The sequence below is a fragment of the Engystomops pustulosus genome, chromosome 3 (genome assembly GCF_040894005.1).
Source record: "Engystomops pustulosus chromosome 3, aEngPut4.maternal, whole genome shotgun sequence".
In the NCBI taxonomy this organism is placed as follows: domain Eukaryota; kingdom Metazoa; phylum Chordata; class Amphibia; order Anura; family Leptodactylidae; genus Engystomops; species Engystomops pustulosus.
In genome coordinates this window covers 153,289,101-153,303,997 of record NC_092413.1, presented here as the reverse complement: position 1 = coordinate 153,303,997, position 14,897 = coordinate 153,289,101, and the positions used below count along the sequence as shown (strand labels likewise).

Genomic DNA, 14,897 nt, shown 5'->3' with positions numbered 1-14,897 from the left:
GATAAAAACTAATATAGAGGAAATCTCATTTGTTTTTGCATCGCCATCTTTTCGGAGACATAACTTTAATATTTTTTGGTTGACAGAGCTAGTTTAGGGCTTATTTTTTACGTGTTGAGTTGTTCTTTTCAGTGGTACCATTTTTGCGCACATAACTTTTTTTGATCACTTTTTAGAACATTTTTGTGTAGAGAGTTTATGAAAAATGTAAATTTTTGGCGTGTTTTTCGGGTTTTGTTTTTACGGCGTTCACCGAGCGGGTCCAATAATGTTTCTGAGTTATTGTACGGATTGTTACGGACGCGGCGATACCAAATATGTGGGGTTTTTTGGCGATTTTGTGTTTTTTTCACTTTATTGCATGTGTATAGGGAATATTTGTGTTTAGGGGACTCTAACTTTATTTAATTAATTATTTTTATTATGTAGTGTTTTTATGTAGTGTTTTTAACATTTTTATTAACTTTTACAGGTTATCTTGAACAAGTGATCCACTGATCACTTGTTCAAGCTCTTCTTCACATTACACAGTGTAATACACTGCGCATGCTCAGTGTGTTACAGCCGGGTCCTGTCAGAAGGCAGGACCCGGCTTCCGGCAGGAGGATCGCGCAGCCCCGGGCACCGGCAGTCCCGGGGCTGCGATCGGAGCAGCGGACCCCCCCCGGTAAGCGCCGCGGGGGGGTCCGATTCTTCTGAAATGCCCCTTGCGCGCCGCGGTCAGCGCGACCGCGGCGTGTCAGGGGTTAACACCCGCGATCGGAGAAATCTCCGATCGCGGGTGTTAGAGGCAGGTGTCGGCTATAATATATAGCTGACACCTGCAGCTTCTGGCGCCGGCTCCGTTCAGGAGCCGGTGCCAGAAGCATGACGTAATAGTACTGCATTTTGCGGGAACGCACCTCCCGCGATGCAGTACTATTACGTCAAATGTCGGGAAGGGGTTAATATTATTCACCATGCGATTTAATAAAATTCATTTTACTCTTATCCTTGGTGATCTGCACCATCTGTCCAGATTCTTCCTGATACAGGACCGGTGCTGTGATCACGTGCACAAGAGTGTAGCGTGGTCTCCCACAGGATCCAGTATAGAGAAGTGAACATTGTGACAGAAAGGATTACCAAGGATTTTCTTCAATCTATAGGGAACTGGGTGAGACCGTTCTGTGGAATTCTCAATCCTAATGTTTTATTGTGGAGTTAGAGCACTAACATTGTTTTTTATTAGTAAATGACAAGCACTCTATTGAAACATAGGAGACCTCCACTATAGTGATTTGTGGGTTCGCTGCCATTGAATGGGTGCTGACAATAGTCTTGTTGGCCCTGACTGGGAGCAGGGTGATGGTTCAACAATAATTTTTCATAAGCCAAAACATTGAATGCAGAATAGCAAGGAGGTTGTCAAGTTTTCTATAATAACTTTTGTCTTTTCATGTCATTTGTGGTCTGGGTTTACAAATACTGATTATAGACAGTGTACAAATTACACAAGTGTAAAAGAGGTTCCAGGGTTATCAGTTGATATGTTTTATCTGACTACTATGCGATTCTGTAGTTTCTATCCGCATAGCCTATTATATTTGTAAGCTGCTGTCTTTAAATTATTAGGAATAAAGTGCTAAGCATTTGGTTAAATATTTGCTGGACACATCTGTGAATATGTAAACGTCAAACTGAAAGCCACAATCCTGCATTTCACTGAATACAATAGTGTAGGTGAGCACTGAGAACTTCTGAGTGGAGATGAGTTAATTAAGAGGGTGTGTTCATTGTTTAATGCTGAAAGAATAGGAGCTATTGAGGACACTCACTCCAAACGCTGCATGAAACCTGTGCACAGACTGTAGCTCCTGTGATCCAAGGCATCCACGAAATTCAAGAAATGGATACCGAAAATAAAGACCAGCGTGCCCTACTGAACCCTGGGGAAGAGAATGAAATGGTGAGACGACATTTAAGATGAAACTGAATGCAAAATCAGTTTCATTCATTTAATATTAGTTACTGTTTTTTTTCTTAAAAAAGTGTAAAATAATTATTACATGTACTATAAAGAAAAGTGAAAATAAGGACAGATAATGACTTGAATATACCATACTAATGCTGTCTAAGAGAGTAACAAGGCTGTTATTTTAGTCTAAATCTATTACATAGCAATAATGGGTTTGGGTCACTTTGAGTTCCCACTTTCCTATGCGTATTTCTTCTTTGTAATACAAACCAATAATCATTGCCTGTGCCAAAATTTTAGCACAAGGTATTTATGTCGAAATTCTAATTCATTGACCTTTGTAAATGTAAACCGATCTTTCCTGTCTTAAAGTATATACTTTAATGATAAAGATTATCACAACATACACATTTATGCATCAGTTTCTGACAGGGGACAATGGTAAAACATAGAAGTAATGTATTTTAAAAGAAAATAATAGCACAATAGTTACTTTTAGAATACAATTACATATGTAACATGCAAGTACATAATCTGTTACATTGGTGTTCCTAGAGTCCTCTGGGCCCAAGATCAAATTTTATAGCACCCTCAACCCTGCTCGGGTATTAGCCACCTGAAACCCCCTCATCCTTGGGTAGGAATTGTCACCCGTAGCACCCAAATTCCACCACCTCCTGCCTCAGTACCTGGTACCCATTGCACGGCAATCTGCTACACCCCATTCCCAACACAGGCAAATAGCTGCAGTCGCTCCAAAATTGCAGTAACTGGCTCATTCATTGGTTTTATTGGGAATGCTGCTTAACCTCTTATTGACCTGGCCCTTTTTGCTTTTCATTTCCATTTTTCACTCCCCACCTTCAAAAATCTATAACTTTTTATTTTTCCATGTAAGGAGCTCTGTGATGGCTTGTTTTCTGTGTAACAAATCGTACTTCATAGTGATGGTATTGAATATTCCATGCCGTGTACTGGGAAGCCAGAAAAAAATTCCTAATGGAGTCAAAATAGTGAAAAAACGCATTTGCGACATTTTCTTGTGGGCTTGGATTTTACGGCTTTCACTGTGCACCCCAAGTGAAATATATATTTTATTCTTTGGGTCAGTACGATTAAGGGGATACCAAATTTGTATAGACTTTATAATGTTTTCATACATTTACAAAATTTAAAACCTCATGTACAATATTTTTTTTTCATTTTGCCATCTTCTGGGGCTAATAACTTTTTCATACTTCAGTATATGGAGCTGTGGGTGGTGTCATTTTGTGCGACTTTTGATTACATTTTCAATGCTACCATTTTTAGGACTGTACATCCTTTTGATCACTTTTTATTGATTTTTTTATATTTTAAAAAATTGCAGAAAAGTGCCATTTACGACTTTTAAACATAGTTAAACACTGTGAAAAAATGTTATTACATTTTGATAGATTGCACATTTTTGGATGCGGCGATACCTAATTTGTTTACAATTTTTACTGTTTATTTATATTTATATCAGTTCTAGGAAAAGGGGGGTGATTTGACTTTTTAGGTTTTTTTATTATAATTTTTTTTATTTTACTTTTACACTTTTTTAGACCCCCTAGGGTACTTTAACCCTAGGTTGTCTGATCAATCCTAGCATATACTGCCATACTACTGTATGTAGTATGTAATAAATGGGTTAAAACGAGACAGTCTCGGGTCCTCGAAAGACCCAAGGCTGTCATGGCAACCGTTCGCGCCTCCCTGATGACGTCACGGGGAGCCATGATTGTCACCAAGATTGGCTTCCAGAGCTGCATGCCCCAAACTTCATTACATGGAGGATGCGTAGTCTATGCGCTGTCATGGACAGTGCTCTGCTCGCGTTGCCATTACCTAATCCCCACTCACCCTGCCCCTCTCTACTCCACAGTGGAGAGGAGACAGAGGTATTCTTTAGTATATTTATGCTTCCTGGGCCAGGCACGTCATTCACTCTGTCCCTGCCCCTGGCAGAGTCTGCCCTGCTTGCCAATGCACCAAATAAGCGTCCCCCCACCTTCTGGTGCGTCTGCCCTGGTTACGTGACTGAGGTGACCCAATGTTAATATTGCAACAACTGCAGGGGAAGCTGGAGGAGATGCTACTATTACCACTGCGAAGAAATGTGACATTCACTTCTACGGGTAAGTTAATAGCCTATATAGATAGTAGGCATTCAGTGTAAACTCTGATGCCTGCTATCTATAGGAGACCAGTGCTGGAATGAGTTGGAGGTGAGTATAATTCTCTGTGACAATTGGATTTTAAAATTGTTGGATTGTCTTAATTTCAGACATCTTTGATAACTAACAGCTGATCATTGCAGCCTTGGACTAAAGTACAGTAAATTACCAGTGGTTTGTTTGTAACTGGGGGTCGCCTGTAAGTCGGGTGTTCTTAAGTAGGGGACCGCCTGTACATATATGTGTGTGTATATATATATATATATATATATATATATATATATATATATATATATATATATGTGTGTATGTATGTGTGCGTGCACATAGATATATATGTGCAGTGGCGTAACTACAGTACTGATGTAGCATTCATAGTGGCTGCTACAGGGTTTGCTGTGGTAAGGCATGCCCCCAGGCCCATCCTGCTATGTCCCTTCTGAGCAGGGCCCTGTAGGCGCTACTCTCAGCAGTTACACAGAGAGACGGGCCTGGGGTACAGAATGAATAAATAATAAGAAATTTATGTGTATGGCGTGATGGAAGCGTGGCAGACGGGAAGTGGGTTGGCACAAGAGTTTCCTGTCTCCACACCTGAGAACTTGCTGCTGCCAGCAAATTTTCTACCCTAGGGCCTGGACTAGAAATAAGCGTTCCGCAGACGCGGCAGCGGCGAGGCTATCATACCCTTTTGCACGGGCACCGGCATATGATAAATAACCCCCATACTGTATATACTATGAGTGTATAAATGTGTGTATATAAGTATATAAATGTTTGTATAAATTTGTGTGATTGTATGAACAGGTGTGTACAAATACGTCTGTTTATAAAGGTAAGGGGACCAATGCAGAAGTCTGCTATGGGGCCCAGTCTTTCCAAGTTATGTCACTGCTATTAAAGTAGATCTGATGGTAGGTTGCTACCTACATTCTAAACCATAATCTATCTTTAGCTAATTATAGACTACTATCTACACAAAACTACATTTTATCTAAATAATATGCTTTTTCTGGAGAGACTACTGGGGCATGGAGTATTCTCTCCCTGGAAGAGCAGTAGCCTCTTCTGTCCCTGCTTGCCTGCTCCTCCCTAGAGCACTGCCTCCATGCTTGTGCATCCTTGGAGCCATTATGCACAAACTTCATACAGAAATACAGCACCAGGACCAAGTCCTGGTTGCACTGAACACTGCCCTCAGTATATAGGTATCCAGCACACTGCCCCCCAAGTACATAACAAGCCAGCACACTACAACCCACCACCCCCATCACAGTATATAGGTAGCCCCAGCACAGTGCTTCCTCCCACCCAGTATGTAGGTAGCAATAGCACAATCCAGCTCCGAGCACTTTGCCCGTGTGCACACTATGACATCACCAGGACACGAGGTGTAAGGAATGTGGGTGGCTGTTTGCCCCCCTTTTTTCTCCACCGACTTGCACCCGAGGTGTTGCCGCCCTACCTGATGGAAGACATGGCCTGATTCCTGATATGATCGTTATGAGTGACTGATGCTATATGCTATAAGATATCATTTATCAACTGTTGTAAGACAGCCGGGGCATCACACGCTTCGAATGCCATTAACAGATATTCAAATGTATTAAATGAAGTCTTCCATTCTTCTCCCTCTTTAATTCAAAACAGATTTTAGGCCCCAGGAAGATCAGTTTTAGAGAACCAACAGTCACCCAATATCCGACTAAACAATTAACTGATTAATGGGGAAGAGTTTGGCTTTTTTTTTAAAATGAATGAGTTCACAATAGTCAATCATCTTTCTTATCGGCAAAACAGAAACCTGCTCCTATAGGGGAGTTGGGTGGCAGGTATGTCCCTTCTGTAGACTGTGCAGAATGTACTCTGACATAGTGCACTCAGTTTAAGCACTATCAGCGCATGCAGTGTGCACTAGATTATTGAAGACCCTGGGGCACATTTACAAAGAATGTGGGAAACTGCACTAAAAGTTCTCTGCCCATGTATAATGCTGGATGCGGCAGATTCATTAAGTACGTATGCCAGAAATCATGAAACTGTCGCGGCCCCACACTGGACCGATAGAGGTCACCAACAACTTTTTTGTGGATCACTTTTAACATAAGGCGTGCAACAGACTTTACATAAAAAACAATGTTAGTGCTCTAACTCCACAATACAACGTTAAGATTGAGAATTCTACAGAACGGTCTCCTTATAGATCGAAGATGGAAGAAATTCCTCAGTAATTCCTCCTGTCACGATGTTCACTTCTCTATACTGGATCCTGTGGGAGACCATGCTACACTCTCGTGCACGCGATCACAGCACCGGTCCTGTATCAGGAAGAATGTGGACAGATGGTGCAGATCACCAAGGATAACAGTAAAATGAATTTTATTCCAGCATACTCACAAACAGAATATTAAAAGCATGCATATCAAAATGGTTAAAAATGCCAGAGGACCTCATGCCCGACCTAGGTTTCGCCCTTTCGGCTTCGACCCGCGAGCCCTCTCCATGCACCTGCACCCGGGAAGGGGTTAAAGGGGGGCTCTTCAATGGCCATTTCATAAAAGGGGGGCTCTGCAATGGCCATTTTATTAAAGGGGGGCTCTGCTGTGGAAATTTCATTAAAGGGGGCCAAAGCATCTGCAGTGGTATTATCACAGTGGGAAAGTGGGGGGCACTGTGGGGGCAACTGTGGTTAGTAAACAACTTGAGTAGATACATTTCTACATTAATAAAATGACATTCAGCCCCTTTAAGGCACCCACAAGGCTGATGTGGCCCCCTGTGAAAATGAGTTTGACACCCCTTAATTAGAGGTATCCAGAAGAAGAGGAGAGGAGGAGCCTCTCCTGTCACAAGGAATGAAAGGAGACCCATACAGGAGACTAATATTTTTAAAAATGTGCCATGTGCGGGGGCATGAATGATGGGGCATCACTAGAAACTTATGTTCACCATGATGGCTAAGAGAGAGGAGACAATATACAGTATGGTTATGTGTGAGGGTCTTGGATGACTTTGCACATTGTCATTAGTACTAGTTTGGGTTAGGTTCATTTTAATACACTAATGTGATTATGTGGCCATGAATAAAAATTTTTACGGCGCTCATTAAGAAGATTGCAGTGCATTGGGTCTCGCTGATGTTGGGCTGTGACATCATAGCCCAGACCCAGCACTAACACTCGGGATCGGAAAAACTCAAGCATGACCGTGGCATGTAAATGTGTTCCCCGTTGAACGGACCTCCCTGGTGTGTTTACTGGGGGATCTGATGCATCCTGCGGCAGCCCCGGGGTCTAGCGTGTGCCCCGAGGCATTCCTCATATGTTCGCATTACCAAAAAACTTAAAATTTTATAGCCTGTACATTGTGACAATACAAATCTGCTCTGAATGGCGTTGCTTCTTTACCATGCCCGGCCATGTGTCCATACAGCAGTTAACATCACATATGGGGTATTGTTACTCTCAGGAGAAATTGGGCATCAAACTTTTCATCATTTCATGATTTCATCATTTTATTCATTATGAAAGTGTCATACTAAATAAATGTATTTCCCAAAAAATTAAAAAGTTTCTAAATCGCACTTCCATTTAGTTTTAACCCATGTAAAACACTTAAAGGGTTAATAGACTTAATAGAAGTTATTTTACATACGTTGAGGGGTGTAGTTTATATAGGGGCTTTACTATTATTTAGGCCTTTCAAAGTCACTTGAAAGCTGAGTTCTGGCGATTTTCATGAAAATTTGAAAAATCGCACTTAAAGTTCTAAGCCTCATAGCATCCTAGAAAAAAGAGAGGACACATAAAATATCACATAAAGCAGGCACCCTAGAAATGTTAGTTATCTTGATTTTTGGGTATTTTAGCTATCTGGAAAGCAGAACATTTCAAACTTTGAAAATGAAGAATCTCAAAAAAAAAAAAAAAGATATGAAAACAATCTCAAAATCATCTACATATGTTAAAACATTCCAATGTTATAACTAGAGATGAGCGAGCACTTAAATGCTTGAGTGCTCGTTACTGAAGTTGAACTTTTCCCGATGCTCGAGTGCTTGTATCGAATAACGAACCCCAATACAGTCAATGGGAGACTCGAGCATTTTTCAAGGGGAACAAGGCTCTGCAATAAAATGTGTCATTTTATTGAGAAATAAGGAAGTCAGTCCTGTTTATTTTTTTTTTTTATTCAATGGAATATTCGTGGAACTTCAAAAAGGAAAATGATGTTAAACATCTGCAATGTGTTCTTCACACATATTGTTCTTCACATACTATTGTGAAGAACACCTTTCTGCACTAATGTCTTCTGATAAGTTAGCAGATGTATGGAAACATCTGCAATGTGTTCTTCACTGTGTCCTGCATTTTTAAGCACTCTAGTCACACCCCAGGGAGATGACGACACATGAGGTTGCGGTCAGACATGGTGTTAAGGGTGTGATCACATTGGGTGCGTTTGCATTTTACTTGCATTGTGAAACACATTACAAAAGCTGAGGAGAGGTGATTTTCCTAATTACATTACTGTTAACATTTGCATTTACAAAAAATATAGTAAACGTGATGTTAACACATGCGTTAAAATCACGTTTATATTGCGTTTTGGAAACGCAAATGTTAATAGTAATGTAATTAGGCAAATCACCTCAAAACGCAATTGAAAAGCATCGTGTGACCTCACCCTTAGAAGTAACCAATAAATAAAAAAAAAAGAAAATGCTAATATTTCTGAATGTTCAAAAAACAGGTTACTGTAAATAATGTTAAACATTTAAATAGGATCCATGAAAAAAATCCTTCCTTTTCATCTACCCTGGATCAGGTGCCGATTTGCGCCTAAAAAGTCACAAAAATAAGCAAAAAAAGTGATACATAAGTGAAAAGTCGCACGGAACTTCTGGAAAATAAAGATAGATAAGACACACTGCACAAGGTGCAGACTAAGGTGCAGTTTAAAAACGACAGGTGAAAAGTTGCAAAAACAACAAAAGTCACAAAAATGAGACAATTTGACCAGCAGAGATAATTATACATGTCCCCATAGTCTTGGAGTCCTTCATGTGTTTTTTTTCTGCAAACTTAAAGAAACCAATCACGAATTAACTTTAAGCTTTTGAAGAGATTTATCAGAATTAAAATCTGCACTATGAGCAGCAAAGATGTTTTTCATTTTATATATTTTTATATCTCCTCAGTGAGCGTACAGCCACATTTAAATAATTTCTCAGCGACTTTAAGCAGACCTGCACAACCTGTTTGGTCAGATTGTGTAACATTTCTTTTCCGTCTCAAATAACCTGCCAACACAACATAAAAACAGCCCATAATTGACACATTGATGAGCTGTAAGGGCAGGGAACTATCATTAAATATTGCCATAACTATATTTTAGAATTATCATGCTATTCATACTGCACCTACGTCTACTGAGCCTCTACAGTAATTTATAATACTGCAGGTGAGCTCACTAGACTTTCATTACCATTGGTTTTATAGCATTAAAAGAAAGTCCAAAATTCAAACTGCACCTATAAGCCAACAATATGCATTTATCAGCCAAACATGAGTTATTCACACCCAGGGAATTTGACAGGACTAGCTGAACCTTTTATTTTCTTCTGGCTTCCTGACTCTTCCCTAGTACCAGATGTTGGGAATTTCAACCTCTTGATCCTTTTGCCGCAGGTAACAGGTGATTTTTCACTCTTCTTTCCATTCAGCAGAAATGCTTTGCTTTGCATTTGTAAGAGAAAAACAAAGAAGTGGCATATTTTATTTAAAATGCATTAAAACATTGATGAACAGCCACAGGAGGGCGTATTGAAACTGTTCTCCTATCTAGACCTAGGTCAGTGATGGCGAACCTATGATACGCGTGTCAGCACTGACACGCGTAGTCATTTTTGGTGACACGCGACCGCCCAGCGCCCGCTGTCCGTCCCCCTCCCTGTGTAATGTGCTGCCCCTGTGTAATTGCTACCCCTACGCTGCCCCCGTCCCTGTGTTTCTGCCCCCTGCTCACCTGTCCGGCGCCGTGTTGGTCCGCCCACTGTCTGCAACTGCTCCGGCCCCTCCAGGCTGCTAGTCCAATGCGCGCTGCTCGTCACGTGACTGAGGCGACCTTACATCAGGTCACATCAGTCACGTGACCCGAGGTGCGCGGTGCAACCTGGAGGAGCCGAGACGCCTTTATCGTCAGACCTGCAGTAAAGCTACAGGGAAGAAGACATCACTGGGTAAGTATATAAGTTTATTATTATATTATATTTAAATGGAGGCCGCTAGGGGTATTTTAGTAGTAAAGGGAGGCCGCTAGGGGTATTTTAGTGGTAAAGGGAGGCCGCTAGGGGTATTTTAGTAGTAAAGGGAGGCCGGTAGGGGTATTTTAGTAGTAAAGGGTGGCCGCTAGGGCTATTTTAGTAGTAAAGGGAGGCCGCTAGGGGTATTTTATTAGGGAAGGAAGGCCGCTAGGGGCATTTTAATAGTAAGGGGAGGCCGCTGCTGTACATGTTATTAATAAGGGGAGGCCACTGCTGGACATGTTATTAATAAGGGCAGGCCGCTGCTGGACATGTTATTAATAAGGGCAGGCCGCTGCTGGACATGTTATTAATAAGGGCAGGCCGCTGCTGGACATGTTATTACAAAATTAGGTTTTTTCTAAAGGTGACACAGCACCCGAGTTATGCTTGGTTTTTTGGCGAAGTTTGACACACCAAGCTCAAAAGGTTGCCCATCACTGACCTAGGTGCTGACCTAGGCAGATGTATACCACTGCCTACCTATTGTCCTGGCTATGATTGTTTTGACATTGAAGCCAAACTGAAAAAATTATGACCAACGAATGAAAACTGATGTATTTATACAACTAATGAAATTAATAGTTCTTTACGGGTTTCCTCTTTACGTGATGGAATAGAACAACTGAAAGCACAATACAGACGTGGACATCGGTTCTGGATTCAGTGGTTGACCCTGCTGTTTCTTGAAGTGGGATTATGTCCAGGAGTCCTTTCTTGACTTCTCCGTACACTAATTTTTCCTAGTTGTTTTTTCTAAGGCCTTTTAAAACTCTGTGAGGCAAAACATATATAATGTATGCAGTTATTATAACATTCTTTTCAGCTAAGATACCATAAAACAGCATGGTGTAACAATTTTACGAATGTCTTTTGCATATTATGCATATGCATGAGCTCTGTACATGAGCTCATGAGACATACAGTTTATATGCAAAAATTGTACATTTAATTAGGAATACATTATCCAATCACAAATTAACACAATATAAAATAACAGAATTAAAAAACAATCACAAACATGGAATGTATAGAGGACATAGGTGTGAGGGCGCTAGTTAGCCTTGGCAGACACAGTTTTTTTTACAGGACATGGTCGGTTACCTTGACCTCTTTCAGTGTCAAAAGCAAACAATGAGAAGAACTATGGCAAACATAGATATGTGATCTTATTTTTAACTAATTCAGCAAAATTAACAGTTATGAGAAAGAAGATGCCTCCTGTCATCTCACACTAGTAGATAGCAAAAATAGTTTTACGTTTTATAAGCAATTATAACAAGACAACTAAATACATAGAATTATTCCATATCACTGGTAATATTGCAACAGGCTTTAGAAATACACCATAAGGCTACATTCACCCAGCGGGGCACACATCCGGCACCATGGAGAGGAGGAGCGGTGACCCCTCCCCATGGAGAAAGATAGGGCATGTCCTATCTTTTCCCGGTGTATGCAGTGCGGCACCGAATCGCTCCGTTTGCTAATTGCTGTCTATGGGGGGCGTATATAAGCCCTCAAGCTTGAGGCCATACATACGTCCTCTAAATGTCCATGTGAATGAGGCCTAAATTATAATGCATGGAGAGACGATGACGAAGCTGTAGAATATATGTTGATTTAATTATATTAATAATAATAATCTTTATTTATATAGCACCATCATATTCCACAGTGTTTTACATATTTTGGTGGGACATAAACAAATAAAATAAGACATTAATGAGTAACAACATAGCCATATGAAACAGGAGTGAGAGCCCTGTTCACAAGAGCTTATAGTCTATGAAAGTGATGGTGCACCTTTAAAAGCCCAAGTGGCCAAACTGCAAACCAATTTGCAACGGTTCTATCGCAAGGTGCCAACAGAGCAATAATGCCAGAATACCACTATACAAGAGATAAATAATACTGCCACATCATGGCACCACCATTATAACAACATTAATGGAATCATTCTGGTAATAAAGACCATTATAGAAATACCAATAAAGCTATTGTCACGGGTGGTCCCGCGACCCATATCGCGGGTCGCGGGCTCACCCGTGCTGCCCAGCCCCCGCCAGTACGCCGCCAGCGCGTCTCACCTGGCCCGGCTCCCGGCTCGCTTCCCTCCGCGGTCCGCGCGCGTCCCCGACTGCTAGGGCACGCACGCAGCTCCTTCTCAAGATTTAAAGGGCCAGCGGGCCATTAATTGGCGCTGGCCATATTGCCCAAATCTATGTAAGCCTGCCTCTTCCTGCAAGCCCTGCCGGATCTTTGTGCCTCACAGCCTGAGAGAAAGCTTTGCTGCGATTAGCCTGCGTTCCTGAGTCTCCTGTGTCTACTGCGTTCCTGTGTCTCCTGCGTTCCTGTGTCTGCTGCGTTCCTGTGTCCCTCCGTGTTCCTGTGTTACCTGAGCTCCTCCGTGTTTCCGTATACCTGTGTTCCTCCGTGCTGCTGTTCTGTGTTCCCGTACCCCCTGCTTGGACCTCCTGTTGCTGACCTCGGATTGAATCCTGACATTGCATCTCTGTCGCCTGCCTTGACCCTGTGCCTGGACTTTGACCACGAGATTGATTGCCGTTCTTGTACCTCAACCTTGGCCGCCACTGCAGACAAGTCACGCCTGAGGAACGACCTGGTGGTATCACGCCGCAGCTTGTCTAACCCGCTTTGCGGCGGGCTCTGGTGAAAACCGGGTACCAGGTAGTGGCTTGAGTCATCGTCTGCAGTGGTCCACAACCCGCAAGCCTGACAGCTATACTAGGAGCAAATATAGTGACAAATATGGTATTACCACCATTCAGTGAGGAATGTTACACCATATACTCATTAACCCATACAGTGACAATAGTCCTGAGTAAACCCCTTTCAATTTTTCAATCCCCACCGTATAAAATCTATAACTGTTTTAGATTTCCATGGAAAGACATTTGTGCAGGCTTGTTTTCTGCGTAACAAATCGCACTTCATTCCACCACCTCCTGCCTCAGTACCTGGTACCCACTGCAATCTGCTACACCCCATTCCCCACACAGGCAAGAGATGCAGTGTGCAAACATCTAATAATCTGCCGTTGCTCCAAAATTGCAGTAACTGGCTCATTCATTGGTTTTATTGGAAATGCTGCTTAACCCCTTAACGACCTGGCCCTTTTTGTTTTTCATTTCCATTTTTCACTCCCCACCTTCAAAAATCTATAACTTTTTTATTTTTCCATGTAAAGAGCTCTGTGATGGCTTGTTTTCTGTGTAAAAATTGCACTTCATAGTGACAGTATTTCATATTCCATGCCGAGTACTGGGAAGTACATTTCTCCTTTATTCTTTGGGTCGGTACCATTAAGTGGACATCTAATTTATATAGTTTTTATAATGTTTTCATACATTTACAAAAATTAAAGCCTTCTGTACAAAAACAAAAATTAATTTCGCCATCTTCTACAGCCAATTTTTATGGCCCTAACTGCATACTTCAGTGTACGGTGCTGTGTGGGGTGTCATTTGTTCCAAAATGAGATGATGTTTTTGAGGACTGTGTGGTCTTTTGATCACTTTTTATTACATTTTTTAAATGATGCAAAATGGTGAAAAAGTGGCATTTTCAACTTGAGGCACTATTTTCTATTACGGGAGCATAGTGAAGGATTAGGGAGTCCAATTTGGCAGGGGGTCTGTAGGGCAAAGTGGTTGTTGTGGGGTGGAGGGTGTGGGCACTAAATAACAAAGATAAACAGGGCATTCATCACATGCATGGGGTGGCCAGTGATGCAGAATAACACCCTAGTTACACTTTAGAGTAGCTTTGAAGGTTTGATATTAGTCTACAAGGGGTTGAGCATTGCAGAGAATTAGTGATGTTTGAGAAAAAAAAATAAACAGAGGCAAAGCAGCGCTACCAAGCGCAAGATCATATTAAGATAGGCCATTAGCGTCTGATGGAATAGGTTAATACTAACCTTATGGTGTTGTTCTAGAATTGAGGCACAACTCTGTTGAGAACTTATGTGGCATGTACTGCTGCCACATCTTTCCCCTTTTAGGCGCTGGATATGCGCCTCAAGTGTATTATTGTACATAGGCTCAGTAGGTAATTTCCAATGGATATTACCCCACAAAAAAAGATATTTGGGAGGCACGGGTTCAATTTTGTCATATTCGATCTTTTATTTAGAATAAAATTAATTCTAAAGAATTGGTGCATCTCAGGGGAAGCCCTGCAGAAGTGAGTGGAAAATCCCAATTACCGGCGAACCACCAGTAGTTGCGATTATTTTCCTTTTTATGCCACCTCCACGCTAAGTGGGTGTGAAAGGGGTACAGCCGGCAGTGGACAGGGATTCCTCAGGCACTTTCTGCAGAAAGCGAACTTTCAGAAGTGAAGAATTAAAGGCATGCTCCACAACACGGCCGACAGAAAGATCAAGTGGCCGGAGCCTCTTGATGTTTCCCAA

The 14,897-nt window shown here is 41.6% G+C and overlaps 1 protein-coding gene across 2 annotated transcripts in view; it reads left to right on the top strand.

The window, feature by feature from the left end:
* The first annotated feature begins 1,803 nt into the window (after window positions 1-1,803).
* LOC140122124 (probable cation-transporting ATPase 13A4) overlaps window positions 1,804-14,897 on the top strand; it is an 85,718-nt gene continuing 72,624 nt past the window's right edge. For both annotated transcript variants that reach the window (XM_072142615.1, XM_072142616.1), the window contains exon 1: window positions 1,804-1,948. In XM_072142615.1, the coding sequence (XP_071998716.1) occupies window positions 1,889-1,948 (60 nt within the window). In that variant the 5' untranslated portion in view covers window positions 1,804-1,888. The remainder of the gene's footprint in view (window positions 1,949-14,897) is intronic.